This window comes from Arachis stenosperma, chromosome 9 (assembly GCF_014773155.1).
Source record: "Arachis stenosperma cultivar V10309 chromosome 9, arast.V10309.gnm1.PFL2, whole genome shotgun sequence".
NCBI lineage: Eukaryota > Viridiplantae > Streptophyta > Magnoliopsida > Fabales > Fabaceae > Arachis > Arachis stenosperma.
Genome location: NC_080385.1, coordinates 161,964,967 through 161,984,312, shown reverse-complemented (window position 1 = coordinate 161,984,312; position 19,346 = coordinate 161,964,967). Strand labels below are relative to the sequence as shown.

The 19,346-nt window shown below is 35.9% G+C and overlaps 3 protein-coding genes across 5 annotated transcripts; all 3 read right to left on the bottom strand.

Annotated features, from left to right (window-relative positions):
* Positions 1 to 1,830: 1,830 nt before the first annotated feature.
* On the bottom strand, positions 1,831 to 8,722 carry LOC130950646 (protein PSK SIMULATOR 1). The gene is made up of 13 exons (XM_057879201.1): positions 8,448 to 8,722; positions 7,503 to 8,143; positions 6,370 to 6,695; positions 6,156 to 6,248; positions 5,972 to 6,062; positions 5,306 to 5,399; positions 4,388 to 4,485; positions 4,011 to 4,080; positions 3,684 to 3,787; positions 3,144 to 3,260; positions 2,973 to 3,049; positions 2,716 to 2,760; positions 1,831 to 2,641 (listed from the first exon to the last, which is right to left on the bottom strand). The coding sequence occupies exons 2-13, from the start codon at positions 7,863 to 7,865 to the stop codon at positions 2,113 to 2,115; spliced, it is 2,007 nt and encodes a 668-aa protein (XP_057735184.1). The 5' UTR covers positions 7,866 to 8,143; positions 8,448 to 8,722; the 3' UTR covers positions 1,831 to 2,112.
* Positions 8,723 to 12,109: 3,387 nt separating this feature from the next.
* On the bottom strand, positions 12,110 to 16,221 carry LOC130947384 (protein-tyrosine-phosphatase PTP1). 3 transcript variants are annotated; one of them, XM_057876076.1, is made up of 9 exons: positions 15,891 to 16,221; positions 15,658 to 15,754; positions 15,412 to 15,494; positions 15,133 to 15,273; positions 14,896 to 15,030; positions 14,273 to 14,421; positions 14,034 to 14,175; positions 12,628 to 12,707; positions 12,110 to 12,449 (listed from the first exon to the last, which is right to left on the bottom strand). In XM_057876076.1, the coding sequence occupies exons 1-8, from the start codon at positions 16,098 to 16,100 to the stop codon at positions 12,639 to 12,641; spliced, it is 1,026 nt and encodes a 341-aa protein (XP_057732059.1). In that variant the 5' UTR covers positions 16,101 to 16,221; the 3' UTR covers positions 12,110 to 12,449; positions 12,628 to 12,638. The 3 variants fall into 3 exon arrangements, 2 of the variants coding, with proteins under 2 accessions (XP_057732059.1, XP_057732058.1); XM_057876075.1 differs by having other exon boundaries at positions 12,111 to 12,496; XR_009072633.1 differs by lacking the exon at positions 12,110 to 12,449 and having other exon boundaries at positions 14,034 to 14,170.
* A 516-nt stretch (positions 16,222 to 16,737) lies between these two features.
* Positions 16,738 to 19,346, bottom strand: LOC130948141 (G-type lectin S-receptor-like serine/threonine-protein kinase At1g34300). Its single transcript, XM_057876860.1, has one exon. The coding sequence runs from the start codon at positions 19,324 to 19,326 to the stop codon at positions 16,897 to 16,899; it is 2,430 nt and encodes an 809-aa protein (XP_057732843.1). The 5' UTR covers positions 19,327 to 19,346; the 3' UTR covers positions 16,738 to 16,896.

Genomic DNA, 19,346 nt, shown 5'->3' with positions numbered 1-19,346 from the left:
AATCCAGGTCCCTTGTCACCCCGTATATCCAGCACATCTGACCCGTTCAGGAACCCTCCGAATACTTTGGTAAAAAAAATTTGGAATAACGTGTTTGCAAAGAGGCTAACTTGCCTTATACATTTAAGAAAAATAGGTGTGTGCATGGCTCGACCCGAAAATTCGATCCGGCCCTGAACACTTTAAGGATTAATTTGGTGGGATTTTATCGGGTCTAGGGCCGGGTAAAAGTCTTAAAGATAGACCCGGTTTTTATTTCGGGTTGGATCCGGACCATGGCTCGGGTCACCCGAACTCGGCCTGGTCATCATACACAATTAATATTTTGTATTATTAGTGATGGATGATGGTTATTCTTATGTGGAATTTAAGTATTGTAAACCTTAATATTTTGTGTTATTATAAGACTATAAGTTAATGTTTTATGTTTAAAATGCATAAGATTTTAGACTAATGCATAATATTGTGTTATTTGTAATGATTTAAATATTTGGTGTTATTAGATAATATTAGTATTGATTATGGTTATACTTCAATTTTAGAGAATAGTTGGTTCTTGTTATATTTTTCTAAGTGAATTTTACCATGTCAAATAATGGTTGAAGTCTTAAAAATTTGGATATTTTCACATGCTAGCTTATAATAAGGTTTCAAAGTAATGTAATATTAATGGCCTGGTTTTTACCCGGTATAATCGTGGTTCGAAAGTGTATAAGTTTCATCGGGTCTAGAATCGGGTTCGGATCTAACAAATAAGCCCGGTATATATTTCGAGACGAATCTGGATCACATTAAATCCGGTTTCATCCGATCCATGCACACCCTACAGGAAAATAGAGTAATTAAATAAAATTGTTGGAAGGATCTAAGATCTCCATCAAGTTAACGAACGAATCAACGGAAGAATTGACATTATTGGTATCCGGTTCTCAGCTGTGGGCGCAGCACATTGTTCTTGTTAAGAGCTAGTAATGTACAAATACCTTGCAAATACACTAAGTGAGTGATTCAGTGATGAGCTATCCCTTGCTGTGATTCTTCCTTAAATTGTCGTCAAGTGATCAAGTGAACATGCATGACACTTTCTCCAATGAAATTTAGACACACACTGGTTGGAATTTGTATGTAAGAAGAGTATATCCTCTCAATTTTTTTCCTTTATTTGTTGGGTAAGGTATGATCTTTTAATATTTAATATATTCTGTCACATATTTTTTTGTCCTACTTATAAGAAATTACACTTTACCAAATAATTAAAAAAAAATTGAAAAGATTCGTCCTTGTATGTAGGTAGGTTTTAGTCTATTTTACAACGCATAATAGTTTCATATATTGTGACAATAGGTTCTTTTGTCAATTTCCCCCACAAAATACTATTGACAATTCATTCTAGAGACGATGTATATATTATGGTAAAAAAAAAAAAAGGGTTCTCTTTGATAAATAAAGACATATATAGTAAAATGTATTAATTTTTTTATTAATTTTGTAAGATAGATTATACATTCTTTATTCTTTTCACCCAAAAACCTCTTCATTATAAATTCTGACGAACCTTGCTTCTTAAGAAAGGAAGGAACAAATCAGCATAGCATATGCATTCTGTTCCATCAGATATAAATCAAGGAATATTGTTATCCGTTACACATTTGTAGTTTGCAAGTACAAAGTCTAGAAGAATTTATTTTAACTAAATAGCAAACCTTCAACTAATTAAGGGGGTGTGTGAGATTGAAGGAAATAATAACCCTTTCCTTCTCTTCCTTTTCCTTCAAAATTAACTCACAAAGATACCCTTTTGCCATGTGGTTTATAAGTGCAAGATGAATATGAAGAGAAAACATTGATTTATAATTATTATATGATCATGAAATCTGTACATATACATTTGATTAAGAAAAAAACTTTGACCCCCTCCCCCCTTGTTCCGATCCCATAATCATATACAGCAATCTCAAGAAAGAACATGCCTTGCATCACAACCCCACTCTTGAAATCAACAAACAGAGGCAGCACCCAACTTTGAACAAGTAATTATAATATTGAAGATCTTAAATCCATTCCAACATTCCCACTACCTCACTTTCTAGGATCAAAGATTTTGCCATGCAACTATGAACTCCTAATTGTATCCAACCTATCAATGACATCCAAGGCCTTCATTCTATCAATGTCAAAGTCAATAAAAGGAATTGAAGGTAGCCTCCTTGTTGAAGTAGAAGAGAATATATCATTCTTACTACTACTTTCACTTATTGGGGAATGACTACTACTCTTGCTCAGCCTATGGTGCTTACTCAACCTAGTCTTGGCTGTGCCGAATTCCTGACTCTTGCTGATTCCTGGCGTCAGTTTTCTCTTGCCGACGTCTCTAAGCATTTGCTGATCTTCTACTGTTAATATGGGAGAATTGGAGCAGGCTTTCTGTGTAAATAATTGTCCTATGTTTTGCGTTGGAGAACGAATCGGAGACTTGACCGGAGACCTAACTCCGTTACCAGCTCTGACTTGGCTGACAAGATGATGGAGCCAGACAACAAGTTCAAGAATGTAAGCTTCTGCTTTGTCCTTATCGGCATGGTGTAGTGTCTCTATTCTTAATAAGTCCGTCTGACCCGCAGGTTTGCGGTTGACCTCAGACCTAGACAAATTTGATAAGTAAAGAGTTCAGAAACATAATCATGGAGAAAATAAGTAAAAGATTTCTATGCTTACCCTGTATTTGCCCATTCTCCAACCCATCCAAAGCCATGATGAGCTCTGCATAAATCCAATTGAAAGGGGCAATTAGAAACACTAGAAGAGAGTGTAAAAAAGATAATGGTAAATATGTTTAAAGCAACTCTAATATCAAATTGTTAACAATCAAAGAGAACTGAATAGTTCATTTTGAGTAGAATAACATCATAAAGCTAAGCAACTGTATTGTGTTTGCATATTTAAGAATTACTGAGTAAGGCTGGCAAATTTACTTTGTTGTATTGGTAGCAATAGGCACAAGCCACTGCAAAGTTTTCTCCATTTCAGCTTTGATTTGTGGGACTGTAAGCTGCAAGAATGTTTCCTTCATGTCAAATATGGACTTAAAAGTTAAAAATTTGGTCATAATAGACAGGAAATAGAGAACACAATAGGACAAGCACCTCTTCCTTGAGTTGAAATGACTGTAGTCTTGATCGCAATGCCGATTTTACATTAGGTGGTAGCCCTTGATATAAGGCATCCCTTGTATTGGGAGGCACGGAACTCGAACGAGACACCTGAGAAAATTGAAATGTCAGCACAGGGCTACCTTCACAAACATCTTGCAATTATCTTAGACATCTGTGCTGCTATTGTGAACATTGGTGGCTGTAACAACTGCGAGTTGAATTATTCTTTGAAAATAAACATAGAATTATATTAATCACTGTTACTATTTTACTATTATAAAGATGTTTTCACCTTTCATAATTGAACCATTATGCAATAATGAATTTGCTATTCAATAAAATAGATATAAATGCTTCCATTTCCCTGCTTGTCTTTCCCTTCTCAAGTTTTTGTTACTAAAACAAAGTAAGAAAACACAAGAAACAATAATGGTAAGACCATGTTTCTTAATGTGGGCTAGGATAATTTGAACTTCCAAGACAACTAAAAGTATTATAGACTGCATGATTAAGTAAGACTATGGAACTCACAAGAGTATCAATTTGGGTGATAATATTTGCATAATGCAAAGCAAGACCAGCAGACCCCAACTTCATCGAGTTGCCCGGAGACTCTTCTACTGGCTGATCATTGTCTGCAAGGTCAAAAAGGGCAACAAATATAAAGACATTTATTCAATCTGGCATCTTAACAAAGCAAAAGGATGATCTTACAGCTTGTCATGAAAGACGGACAAGCACAAGAAAAAGTTAAAAATTCTCCCACACCCCATCATCCTTAACCAGGGTACAAAAAATAAATGCATAATTATAAATAAGCTAATCGTAATAAATTATTTGCAGTTCTTGAAAGCATACCAGCACTGCCAAATGCTTCGTGTATCTCCAAATGTAGAAAATGCACAATGTCTACAAGCTTTTCCATTACCTGAAGATACCACAATAAGATTTTATATTTCTACAAATATAAAACATACTCAATATAAAGTGGTTGAAAAGACTATGGATGATTTTTTTTTAATAGAACATGACAATTATCATAATAGAAATAAGTAAACTACACAACGGGAAGCACCAAGATAAATGAAACTACCAAAGAAAATAATATGAAAAGAAGACAGCATAATTCAAAGAATGCAGGACAGTGCAACACAAACAAATCGCCAATCTCTATTTTAGACTTTAAGCTTCCATCACAATTGAACATAAGAAGCAGGAAATACTAGTTTTCTTACCTCTTCCAAAATCCTGGACCACAGTGATTTTTTCTTCAAATTTCTCACATGCTTCTTTTGACTCTTCAATTCTGCTCTTAAAATTGCAAGGCTGTCTCCTACACATGTGATAAATATTGATAACCTAAAAATAAGAATACTCTCATAATAGTAACAAGCACAACATAGTTATAACTTATAACATGATTTCTTAAACTGAAAATACTTACTTCATCAGATATTTGGACATCTAGACACATTTATTTACAGCAGTACAAATTTTCTGTTCACTACAATAAAATGGTTTATGGGGAATAGAAGGAAAACATTTCCTGCTAATTAACACTAGATTTTCTATCCCTATTTTAATGAAAGATCTTTCAGGCTCTTAATGAACAACATTGGTTTGGTAATTGACGAGAGCAAGGAGTAGAAAACTTAAAACTGGTGTGAGGTTGTGGTGGAGGTTCTCTAGCAAAATCAATAAGTGCAAACTGCTCACATTCTGCAGAATTCATTTTATCATCACTACATTTCTGGAAGAAATGGATTTTGTGACTGAATTTTCAGAGTTCCTCTTTTTCATCAAAGGAATCTGCAGTTATTTTTGTGAGATCAACACATTGTTTTGTGAAGGAAAATTTGAGCACTTACTTACATTTTATTATAGACAAATATTTGGAAGTTTCATATGTGCTTGTAAAAAAGAGCTCCAATAGTTCAAAGCAGGATTTTATTTGGGGGTGCTATAGAATTTTTTTAATAGTATTTTGTTTAAAAATAATTTGGTACAGGAAATTCACCTATAGGATGTGTTGTGTTTCCATTCAAAACATGCCATAAATAACAAGGTTCTATACAGAATAACTATTTTTAATACATGATACAAGAACATAGAACCTACTGACTAATGATAATTTTTTCCAGGCTTGCATTTACCTCTTTGTGTGGTATTTGAATTGTCCTCTTCTTGAAGCTTGCGCCGGTAATCTTGATCAAATCTGTCCAAGGCATTCGATTCATGATATAACTCCTGCATTCAAAATAAAGATATTGGTTTAGTCTTAGAAAGTAGAAACAATCATTTTGCGCAAAGAACTCCCAGCAGATTTTCCAAATGAAGACACATTTTTCTAACAAACATGATGGTTCTATGGAGGGAAAAAAAAATCTTCCTCGATACACTTGCCTACAGCTGCTACGGAGTATTAACTCGAACATTAAAGTTGAGAAAGCACGTAACTGAAAAACAAACTAATGATAAAGCACAAACGAAGGCATAGCTGGCAAGCCTGTCTACTTCTAGAAATGTTCAAACACAAACAAACAAAAGATATGTCAGTTCCAATGTGTTTTCTAATTTAAAGATCGAAGATGTGGAATCAACCACTAATGCATTTATCAGGTTAGGTTGCCTACATTACACCCTTTGGGTGCAGCTCTTCTCCGGACCTTGTGTAACAGGGATGCTTGTGCACAGGCTGACCTTTTATCCACAAGGCATCATGATAAAGAGACTAAAGTAAAAGCACCTAAACCTTAAGTGGGTAAACATTTTAGATAAAGAAACACCATTAGACAAACCATAATAATGGGTGTACTCACAGCTGTACATTGAACAAGTGTCATTAGTTGCTGCATCACTATTTCTGCCTCCTCTTTCAATTGCCTTTGTGGTGTAAGCTCTGAACCTAACCTAAACATCAGAAATTGAAAGCAAATTATAACTAAAACAATGGTAAACATTGCAAAAGTTAAGGTAAGACTAAATAATTTCAGTAAGGATTACATCTCAAAGTAACGATCAAGGTTGTGCCACTGAGGATCTTTGCAACGGTTTCCAAAACGTACAACTTCACCAGAAAAGATTTTCAATTCTTCTCTGCCAAAACATTACAATATAATAGTCACATTTAAGTGTAGATAGCAGCTGAAGAAAGTGAGCTCCAAATCAAAGTTGGAGAGCATCTAAGAGAAGAAACAAACTATTCTTGATAATCTACCTTTTGTCTGTTGCAGCAATTCTTAGGAGTTCATCCATATCTTTGGATATCAAATTTTGCACTCCTTCAGATGGCAGAACAACTTCTTTCAAATGTCTAATGTTCTCTTTTGAAAGAGATTGCATCAGGTTGGCACCCTTAACAATTGTATTTGCGACTTCAAAGGCCAAAATTGAAATTTTATTTCCTTTTGTTGTCATGCCTGATGTAAAACCACTACTGAGATTCAAACTTGTCATACTACTACCTAACGTATCTAAAACTTCTACCGCCTTGCCAAGCCCAGCTGTACCAGCTCTGCCCAAAAGTGAACTCACTTCCGATACCTGTAACGTAGAAAGAGATAAGGCAAAAGCACAATCTAAAGGGAAGGGCACATATATAATCCATGACATAAAGCAAAACTGATGTAAACACTTCTCTACAAATCAGTTATCTTTAGGCAGAAACTCTATCCTATCGTATTGAATGGTTGTCTCTAATATCATAAACATAGACTGCTTAATATCTAGAGAACTAACCATATTACATAAATTCAATATTTAAGATCCAAACATGAAAAGAAAAAAGAGGGCAAAGAAAACAAACAAGGAAGATAGAATGTTCCAAAGGCAACAATAATGTTTGGGTATAAGAACCAGGGATTGCAGCCTCCATATCTAATGCAAATCATTTGAGTTAATTCCCATCAAGTATCATAGTTCAAATGCATACAGGTGCCTTAGCATACACTCCATAAACAATTACTAAAATCATGTTCTAATCGACTCCCTTCTGAACCTTGGTTTCTTTCCTTGCCTGATTCCACAGCAAGGCACCCATTTCCATTGGTGTCTATGGAATCATTCAAGCGTCCATGTCATGCCTAGGGGGTTTGTACATTAACAACACCACTTAATAAAATCAATTCAACTAAAGTTGAATCCAGAAATAATAGACATTCTCCTTCTTCAGGGACAGCATTAAAGTTTGCACGTTTTGGTTTTGCTTGATGTTTATACAACATAACCTTTTAGCCAAACACTTGTTCTGGCACTGTGATTATAGTTTGTAAGCTTTGAAATACAATATAAACCAATCCAAACACAGAAGAAATAGAGATCAAATATGATGGTTCAAAGTCAGTAACCTACCTTTGCAGCAGCCTGCTTGGACTTGGCTGATCTGGACTTATGTGATAAAGCTCTAGATAGAGCAGGAATTCCATCGTTGATATCGTCTGCACCGGACCCATACGATACCTTTTCCATCCCAGAAAAGGAAAATGATTCCCTTTCATGCTTTTCCAACTCATCATCATCAACAAGAGGGGGAACATTTGAATTGCTGCTATCTATACTATTTGTGGGAAGTCCAATAGACTGATAAGTCATTGCAGGCTCATTATTAACATGGCCGTTAGCATGTCTCGACGACGAGCCTTCGCTAATAAGAGCATTATTTACAGCTACACCATCCACAGTGGCTTTCCATGACTTTGAGCAAATACCACCCATATGATTTTCAGTTGGTAGAGACTATAGCTTTTACTCTTCTGTACACAATGTCTATACAATAATGCACTATAACTTAGAACAAGAAAAACCTCACTTCAAAATCTTTCTGAGGAGTTCATATCACAAAACTGAACTGGACTATATAAGAAGCAACAACTCAAGAAACACGCAGAGCCTTCAATTGACAGGGATGTTATAATCAAGGCGCAAATGTTGATCATACCAATTCTGATCACCTTTACAGGTCCAGTCCATCAACTCTGCTAAGATCACCAAATCTGGAATTTTTTTTTTGTCAGACAAAAAAAGGAGGTTAAAATTTCACAAATGTTATGCATTTTCATTTGCTTATTATGTTACTTATTTATTTTCTTTTTGAAAAAAAATAAAAATTTCCGAACAAACCAAAACCCCAATTCAGAATAAACAAAACCAGCAACATCAAGAAGAAAATCAGAGACAACCAATATTTTTTTCCCCTTAAAAAAAAAGGGAGAAAACCCCACATGAACAGAAGTTAGGCTAAACAACACATTAGAGGTTTGGATCGAATACATGGATTTGATGGGGGTAGGGAAGTACCAGCAGCAGAGATCTGGGAGAAGGTGCATGTGTTAATGGCTATGGTGGGTCAAATGGATCGAGAAAGAAGTAAAGTGAAGCACATAAATAGAACAAAGAGAAGAAAAAGGAGGGCACAGTTGAGCTGAGAGAGTGTTATTTATCTCTCTGTTTTTTCTCAGAGACACGGTGATGCGGTGCCCAGGAACCGCTGCTACACGCAAAAAGCTCAGAACTTCAGAAGATGAAAAATCTCTCTCTCTCTCTCTCTCTCTTTCGTTTTTTCTAGCTCTTCTTGCTCTTTGTAATTTTTTCATTTCTCTTTGACTAAAGTAACAAATAAGTCCATGAGAATGTGTATTTTGGATAGAATAGATTTTTAAGATGCATTTGTTTGAGGTAAAAATAGGGGAAAAATTGAAAAATAATATTTTTTTGGTTGAATGAAAAAATAAAAAAGAAATGAATAGTATAAAAAAGTAGGTGAGATTTATAGAATTTTTTTTAATATTAGATGGAAAATAGAAGGAACTGGCTAAATAATTTGGTTATGGAGTAAAATGATGGTGTTTTGGCTAGAAATGGAAGAACTTAATATATTTATATTTGGGTGGACGTGTCAGATGACTGGTTCAACACGCAGGAGGCATGTTAAAAGCACCACGTGGGGGATGTAGAGGATTCGTGGCAGAGAGTGGTTGGATGAACCACGTAGCACGTGGGGGATGTAGTGGATCAGCACGTAGAGGGCATGCTACCACGTAGTGATGCGTGATCGGGTGAAGCTTCAAACACGTGGTGAGCGTGGTGAGTCAGCACGCGGAGGCGTGGTGAGTCAGCACGCGGAGGCGTGATGACACGTGGCAAAGCATGGTTGGCTGAGGCACACAATACGTGGGGGCGTGTTGAATGCTCCCTCTATATAAGGTCGAGTTCGGTACCACTTTCATTCCGAATGAGATTGTGCTTTGAGCATCCTCTGAGTGTGTTGGTAGTGTAATGGAGGGTATCGCAAACTTAGTAGTATATCGCAATGGTGAGATAATACGGAATACTCATGAGGGAGTGAGATTTGTGTGCCAGAATCAGTTTTTGTTTGTGATTCCATGCACCGTGACGTTTATGGAGCTTCAAAACGGTCTATGTCAAAGCATGGAGAACGGTATGTTAATGAGAGTGAGAATAATTCTGTAACGGAATCCGGTTGTAGTTTTTGGTGAACTAATACAATTTGATACCATGTCAATCACTAGCGAATCGAGTATGCAGAATATGTTTCAAAATTACCGGCAGACTCAGATGCGACAGCCACAGATTGAGCTATATGTTGAATTTGAAACCGTAGACGCAGAAGGGATACAAAATGAATTAGATATAGATGATGATAGACATGTAGTGTACGAATGAATGAATTGTGACAGCGAAGAGGACTTCGAAACCACATATGAAGCTGGCGACGAAGACGAGGATGGTGATGTGGGAGTTGAGATAGCAGCGGATAATGTAGTGGTTCATCCCTCAAGCAGTCAACCGATGAATGTGCCACCTTTTATGCGTGAGTTGGATCTCGACGCCATGCATGCACCGGAATTTTTGGAATATGCAAACATAGGTACATGATGACTGAATAATACGTTTTTGTTAATCTAAACTTTGGATTGATTAATGAACGATGATTTCTACTTTCCTGAGGACGAAGAGTTCCGGATTGAAATGGAATACAGTTCTAGAAAGTCGGTCGTCGCAGCCATTAGAAGTTAAACTATCTCTAGAAGAGTTGACTACGATGTGTATGAGTCTAAGTCACAGACATTCTATGCAAAATGCAAGATGTATGAACGTGGGTGCGACTGACTTATCCGAACCAGTTTAATTTTTTTTAAAGATCTATTTTGATATAAGTACAAATCTTCAAAAACTTAATTATCATTTTTTTTGTCTTTTAGCAATGGTCAAAACACTCTACTCATTTAAAGTTTTGACTTTGACTGTGCTGATGAAAATTACTATATTTCAAAATATATAAGAAAAAATGTATATATAACAATTAATTTAATAACTAATTTCCAATATACATCATTATAATTTAATGGAAGAATACTAGTTAAATTTTTCAATGATAATAAAAGAGAGTTTCAACTTTCTAACGCATTTAAAATGATAGAAGCTTAACAAAATATATTCTTTCTATATTAACCAGCTAAATCTCGATTATTGGTTGTAAATATTCAATTATTTTTTATAAAATGAAAAGCTGTGTCTAATAACATAACCTAAAGAAAATTTACAGAGACAGTCACTTGTGATTAGTTGCAATTATTTAATGCAGACGATGCATTAAAGTTAAAAGGTACATTACATGATCAAGATCAACCGAGGAAGATGGTCATAACCGAGACAAAGAGCTGCTACGGTCAACACCTCCACTGGATCTTGTGAAGGTGGTCCACATCGGCGGCGATAACAATTCGATAAAAACAGCCAACTTAACTGGCACACACTCCCTCTCCCTCAAGTTACACTCAACTCTTGTTGTTTTCTATATTTTCAGTTTTTTTTTTTTTTACAAAATTTTGAAAAAAATCTACAATAATTAATAGAATTTAATTTTGATACAATCTCTGTGTAAAGTAATTTTACACGTGTATTTAATTATGTAACGACAGATCAGTAAAAATAATTATATTTACATTGTTTGTATGAATCCAAAAAAACAAATGTGATTACACAACAATATAAGCACATCAAAATTAAACTCTAATTAATAGTTTCTTAAAACATAAAACCAATTTTCTATTTTCAATGAAAATTCATGGCACGCAGATTTGAAAATATGGTCGAGGCACCAAGCAAGTTTTATCGTAAGCTAACACGCTATGCTTTCTTATGCTCAAGTCTGAACAGTGAACACTTTAATTGCTATTGCAAACAAAGTACAGGAAAACTTTGATCCAGTGTTTTCACTCATAACTTAACAAGAGTGAAACTTCATGGAAATTTCTTTTGTGTAGGTTAAAAATTAAAAAACAAGACCAAGATACAGGGAGAAAACTATATCTCTGATTCTCTTCAATTATTTGCCTTGAGTATGGTGTGTATCTACCTGATATGATGATAACTATTCCTCCCATGTGAAGTTGCTCTTGTCAGGTTGTTAGTCACAGGGAGCTTCTGATTTTTAAAAATGGGGGAAATGGTTTAGACCCATGTTATGTATGCCATACATTTCCTTGTGTACATGTTTTTTGTCCATATTAAGCCATTTACAACCAACATATCTGCAAGCATCAATTAGATAATCCTTCTTACTTACAAGTAGATATACTTGGCATTCCGGAGAGTTTACTTGGGTCTATAGATTAATGAAATTCTTATGTTCTCCTAGAAATCATTTAATGTGCTATTAAAGAACACAACCACTCATTTTCGTTTATAATATATAATGTTAGAGATGACTATAAATGTTCTTGAAACGTGCATTAAAATTGCTCAAGAGCATGATTAGATGTTAAAGAATGGTTGTTATTCTTAAGTTGCTATAGACCTATAAGAAGCTTACTAGACGACAAGTCCCATCAGCTAGGAATCTAGGACCTAAAAAGTCAACGGATATATTTATAGTAGTTGGTCAGTACTAAATGATAACCTACACTTGTAACTATTTAATCAACACTAATGTAAATTGATAGCCAGTTCTGATATATAAACTAACATAGAGAATTTCACCAAAAAAAGAGGTCAAGCTAATATAGCAGAGCATGCTATAAGCAGTTGAAATAGTACAGGAAGGTGGAATTCAAACTATTTTAGACATTATGTCCTTGTGTTCCCCATAAATAAATCATGTAGCAAAAAGGATGCCAATGTTAGTTAGATTTTCCCTGCCTGCTATTATACATGAAATCTTGAGAATGACATGAGTTCATTGGAAAGTCATAAATTAGAATGCCAATAGTTTATATTCATCAGCTGCCCGGGAACCATGCATCGCTGGACTCAAATAGAAAACGGAAGAATTGGAACCTGGCTTCAAAATGATACAAGAGTTTAGCATATCCCTTGATTCAGCACTGGATTTCCACAACACAAGACAGAAATTCATCATGGTACCAAAATCATTTTCAAATGAGGATATAATAACTAAAGGGTACAAAAAACTGACATAAAAAGGGTACAAAAGACCATCACATAAAGTATGTACCTCTTCAACTCTCACTGCTGTAGAGAAACAAGGTCTTCTAGTTCATCTATGATAGCTTCATAGCAGAAAACAAACTGATCCTGATATATTGAGGAGAGAATTACCAAAAAGTTCAAAGAAAAAGCAAATACAAAGGAGGAGGCCACAGTGCAAAAGTAGTAGTGATAATAGTAATATTATTATAGGGGTATGTGGAGGAGGAAAGGGGATTGCATGCCACAACAGAAACTCTTAGGATCCTTAATGTGATGGATTCCAATTTCCAACTGGTTGGTAAATTGAGGCCTCCTGAACTGAAGGACAGAAAAGAAGACTAGAATGTGACCTTCCTAAGTTTTTACTTTCCTCTAGTTTACAAAGTTACAAGAAATTCCAGCCTTTGACATTTCATTTGTGACGAGGGTGTATGCATTTAGAAAAGAATAAATTATTCACAATTTAGCACAATAAAATTCCTCCAAACTTTCAACTTATTACAGCACCCTTCCCTACTTTTTATCCTATTTACTTGCAAGTTGCAGCCAGGGGCAGATGGAGGTGGTCCAAAAGCTAAAGATTTGTGTCATCACATGTCACATCATACGTATGCTAAGCTAGAATATGACAAATTTTTTATTTTACTTAAAAAAAATGTTGAAAAATACCCTATCAATGTAAAAGTTTTATTCTGTCAAAAAAAATGTAAAAAGTTTTATTGAAAAGACATATATATATATATATAGCATGCATTATATAAAAGACTATAAAACATTCTAACATTCTTAAATTTAAGAATACTAATATCCCCAGTTTGGTTGTTTTCTTATCATAAAAAGCTATCCGTTTTTCCTTTCTTATTATAAAAATATATAAATAATATATAAATATAATAATTATGTTATACGCATTTAAAATATATATATATATATATATATATATATATATATATATATATATATATATATATATATACTTGTGGCTAAAATAATTAGAATGCATTCAATTTAACAAATTTATTACAGTAAATATATGACCATTTAATAAGTTATTGTTTAAAATATATGTTATGGTTTTAGGGAAAACAAAACGAAAACAGAGAAGGAACCAAAAAAAAAAAACATTGAATTATGTGTTGGCACTAACAGTAGTATATGATAACAAGTAGGCTGAACAAGTGAAGAAGTGTTAAATGGTAGAGGGTAACCACATGCTACGGATTGACACTATTGTCTAGTTTGTGTTGCCGTGTTGATTTTTATACATTCAAAAAAATTTTAAATGAATGCAAAGGGAATTCGAAATAATAAGTGACTCTTCCTCTTCTTCTAACAAGCCAACATGTGATCCAACCAAATACACGCCATCTCATGCAATATTAGTTCATTCAATAATGGTAATTAAAAAATTAAAGCAGCAAAGCAAGGTACCTGGGTCTGAACCATTCCAATTCGTTGGGACCTGAACATAGCTATTGTACTTGAGATATCTAAAGCGGACATATCACCAGCAAGTATTCTCTGAATTGTGTTGTGAATTGTGCAGTATGTTCCAGTTCTACCAATGCCTGCACTGGACGATTGAGTTTGTCTCAGACATATATGCATATGATTTATTGCCATTGTCGTCAAAATTACAAATAATTAAAGAAGCAAAGAATGGGATGAACCTGCAGTGCACCACTATTGGGCCAAGGTTTGCCGGTAAATGGTGCAATCTTCTAAAAATCTCACGAACGGCAGATGTATCTCTTGGAACTCCATGGTCTGGCCATTCAGGATACTGAATGTGCAAAACAGATAACGGTGTATCTTCGGCCTGCAACAATATCATCCAAAGTTTAATATGAACCACAATGCTATGCAACTTCATGGTGGAGAGACACTGAGAGACTTCCAAAATTGAGACATTAACTTGTGATTTTCTTCTTGAAAATATATTAAGTACAAATATATTATAAGGAAAAAATAGTCTATGTTCCATAAACAAGATTTCATAAATCGAGCTCAAGTTGAACGGTATAAGCTGATATTTGTTGATGCAATATGCTTTGCCAGCCTAAAACAAACCAGCCTTTGGTGTTTAGTTTCCTTCAAAGACAGTATATAATCAAAACAATTTACAAAAGTAACAACTAGTTTGAATAGAAAGTAAACATTTGGCCACTATTTTGTTTATGATCTTTTAAAAGGGCATTCCCTCTCAAACATGTTAAGAGACTGGAAATTTACAATTCATTGATGGCTTTTTTCTTGAATCATTCTTCACAGAAGAAGAAGAAGATCAACTCACCTCTTTATGGTTTACTTCCAAATGGCGCAACACCAGTGAAGTTTCAGTAGATTTTATCCATTTACTGATAATAGAGATATTACCACATTCTCTAGGTCCATCCTCAGCTTGAAAGTAATCTCCACACTTTATCGTCTATAATAAGAAAAATATACACACATCAATTTCTTTTTCTTTTAAAAAAATGTATGTAGACAATAACAAAAAAATGATCATGACCATTATGGAATCAAGAACCTTGTAATTGTCGACCAACTTAGTAAGCATCACAATTGCAGGGCAATGATATTGGATTACCATTTCCCAGAAATCCTCATATGTGTGAGGCAACGGCCCTTGTGTGGCTATAAATTGCGACACATTTCCGGGCAAAGAGGCCTGCATTTAAGATTAAAACGAAATGCAATTGTCAGCATCGTGAATTTCATCTCCAAAGCTCCTTCCACAGCTTTAATTTTCAGACCATATAATCACAATAAAAGAAATTCAAAATAATAATAATAAGGAAATGCCTACAGATATGCAGCTTGCATTGATATATCCCTGTGCTTCAGGCCTATAATCCGTGCTAGACTTGAGAACAACCCTGTTATTGTCAACTGAACCAAACACAAAAAATTAAACAAATAAATTGCAAAACTCCACAAGATCAAGGTTGTAATTTTAAATAGCAAGTTGCAACTTCAATTTTACTCAAACGATGAACTTCAAGCACAAGATTTAATCTAAGTATGCCATGGAAAGAGAAGATTAATATTTTACATGGCAACACATCAGTATATCGATTTTTGTTCAAATTAACAGCATCCAGAGCCACAGTGCATCTTCTCCTCATCTCACTTGGCGTTATCCTATTTGCCTGAGAAAGATTCAACATCACAGAATACAAGAATAGCACCAAAAGAAAAAAAGAAAATAACGTATGAACAATAATCATAAATTAGGAACAAAAAAAAGCGAAAACAAAAATTGAAAAGAAAAAGTTGTAACCTAACCTGCAAGCGAGCAAACTCTTGAGCTATCCTCTGAGGAGTGTGGAGCTTCTCCTTGAAGAACGAGAGCGCTTCTGTACAGTGTTTCAGCTGATCGGGGGAGAGTGCGATTCGCGCGGGATAATCCGCCGAGAAATTCAATTTCTCGCGAGATAATGCTGCGGATGAGGAAAGGGAGGAGGTCGGCGGATTTCCGGCGGACGAGGCTGCCATGGCGGACGTCCGACGGGGACGAGAGCGGGCGGAGGCGCGGTTCCCCAGTTGAGTAGAGAGCGCAGCGTGGATTCGATGTTATTGGGAGTCGAATCTTGCGTGCACTCACTATCGCAATGGAGTAATAATACAACATGATTTGTTTCCGGAATTTATTTTTATTTTTTATTTTCATTTTTTTTAATCCTTATTGGGCGGGCTTGACCTTTCAAATTTAGTTAGTACTTAGCACTTACTAATCACTGGTTTATTATGGAAATGAATATTTATGTAATCATTATGCTACTTCTTCATCTTGACTCCACAATAGTAATTAACATTCATTATGGTTTTTGATTCCATGTTACTCTTTTACTACTGCTACTACAATATATTATTGTGTTTGCTGTAACGAGTTTGGTTGAATTTGCATATCTTTTCTTTAAAAATCATTGGAGCACTACTAAATACTTTTTCATTTTTATCATATTGAATGGTAGTGAAGAATAATTGCAGCCTAACAAGTTGTGTAGTTCAGAATCAGATGAAAAGTGGAATAAAGTATTGTCTTAATAAAAATTCTCTTCAACAACTCCAAAAAGTATCTTAATAAATTAACCTAGAAGTATTAAGACAAGAAAAGAATTATTCTCAGCAATATTAATGGGTATATTAGAGTAAAGAATACATGATAATTGGTATAAGGATATTACTACTCCAACAGCAGACAATTACACATATAATATTACAAAGTGGTAGAAGAAATCTCATATCATATCACCAAAATCCAGAAAAGAAAGGAATGTTCTTTTCTGAGTTACAAAGCTGATGAATCTGCAACATTGGTGTTAATTGCACTAGAAAATCCCATTGTAATGGATTTTGGTGGTGGTGGATTTTCAATATCTACCACACCTTCTAGCATTTGAACAACCTTGCTCATTGTTGGCCTCATTGATGGCTGCTCCTGAATGCACCAAAAACATGCCATAATCAATCTCTCTACTTTCTCCAACTTCACTTCTTCACAAAACAATCTTTTGTCAGTCACACCTCTTATGTTACCTTTCTCAAACTCCTCATAGGCCCATATTGAACATTTCTTTCTGTTTGTTTCTTCTGAGACTTCAAAGTTCCTTCTACCACTCACTATCTCCAACACAACCATACCATAACTATACACATCTGATTTCGAAGTAATTGGAAGGTTTGCCAGCCATTCCGGCGCTAGGTACCCTCTTGTTCCTCTCACACTAGTCAATGTTCTGTGCCGGTGATTCGTGGCACTCGAGAGCTTTGCAAGGCCAAAATCCGAGACTTTTGCGTTGTAGTTCTCGTCTAAGAGAATGTTTTCAGGCTTGATGTCACAATGAACAATGCAGTTTCTACACTCCTCATGAAGGTATGTCAGGCCTCTCGCGGCGCCAAGGGCGATGTTGAATCTTTGATCCCAATCCAATAATTTCCCTGATTGTAGTTCATCATCAACAAAGAGGAAATTATCAAGTGATCCATTTTTCATGAACTCGTATACCAAAAGCCGGTGACGCCCTTCCGAACAGAAACCAATCAACCTCACTAGATTCAAATGATGGGTGCTACTTATGGTAGAAACCTCCATCCTAAACTGTTTGTCACCTTGCTCAATTCCCTCAAGTTGCTTCACAGCAACAACAGATTTATTAGCAAGAGTTCCTTTATAAACAGCACCAAATCCACCATCACCTAGCTTCTCCTTGAAGCCCTTGGTTGACCTTTGAAGTTCCTTGTAAGAGAAATGGATTGGTGCGCCGGATGCATACTCAAGCAGAGCATAATGAGCAGAGAATCCACCGAATCTCGGGATATTCCTAAAACACCACAACCATAAACCACCCTCAAATGCAAGGAAACCTAAAATGCTACTCAAAACTAAAGCTACTACCCAACCATGAATCCTCCAATGCTTCTTAACAACATTCTCCAAAGAGGGAGTTGAGTTTGGAGCTACAGGTGGACAAACCTTAATGAAGGAAGTGCTAGGCAGCGCAGGATTCCGGTATCCACTGATGAAATTCGACGTCTTAATGTAACACCATCCGGTTCCATCCGCCAAGGAAGTGGACGCAAAACAAGAACTAGCAGCAAGACAATTTCCACTACAAGCTGAAATACCAATGAAAAATATCTCAGGATTAACAACAAAAACAGGAGGGTATGTCAAGAATTTTGCATGATCCAATTGCAACATAGCAACCTTCCCAACACAGTCCTCAAGCTTCACCTTCCTCTGGCACCCTTTCCTACCATCATTAGGATCAACCATCTCAAAATTCTGAGATGGACAGCCACAAAGAGGTTCTGATTTTGAATCATAACTACACACACCATAGTTCCCACAGTAACCAAAAACCTCACATTGATCCTCAACAGCAACCCAATTCACATTCACAACTTCACTACCCTTCAAATAACTATAAACCCTCAAATTCCCATCATCACCAAGCTTCAAAACCCTCAACACATTGTTCCCTCCTTCATTATAGTCACTACTATAGGCAACAACCACAGGTGAAGTCAAATTAGGATCACTAATCTCCAAAATCCCCACAGACTTCAATCCTAATACAGGTGAACTCAAATTCACACCACTCATTGAAAAGTTCAAGCCTTGATCCCAATAAGTAACACTATTATTCCAACTAAGGGTAAGATTCCCAGATTTCTGAAGAAAGAATGAGTAAACCCCAGATCTCAGAACCATACCAAGATTGAAACTTTGAGAAGGGACAATTGTATCAGTGGGGTTCTCAAAGCTTGACCAAACAGTGGAAGTTCCATTGGAGAGAACAAAGTTTCCACTTTCAAGAACCGTTGCTGAGGTGACACCTATGTTGCTGGTGTTGGAGTCCCACAAGGTAGCGCCGGAGCCATTAACCAAGCGAAGGTTTCCAGCTGGAAGAAGGCGGAGGTAGCCGCCGAAGTCCACGGCCGCAGAATTTCCGGTGGACCAGATAATGGGGGCGCCATCGGAGTGTACAACGGCGGCGATGAAGGAAGATGGGGTGGTCTGGAGAGGGTGGAAGCGTAGGGAAAAGGTGTTGTTGGGAGAAGGCCACGATTGGTTGGTGTTTGAAGCATAGAGAGTTGTTCCGGGTGAGATGATGGTGGTGGCAGTGGTGAAGATAGTGATAGATATGAAGGTGACAAGGGACAGTGACAAAGGTGGTTGTTTTCGGAGTTTCATGTTTCTCTGCAGTAGCACCATGTCTCTTTTTTTTTTTTAAT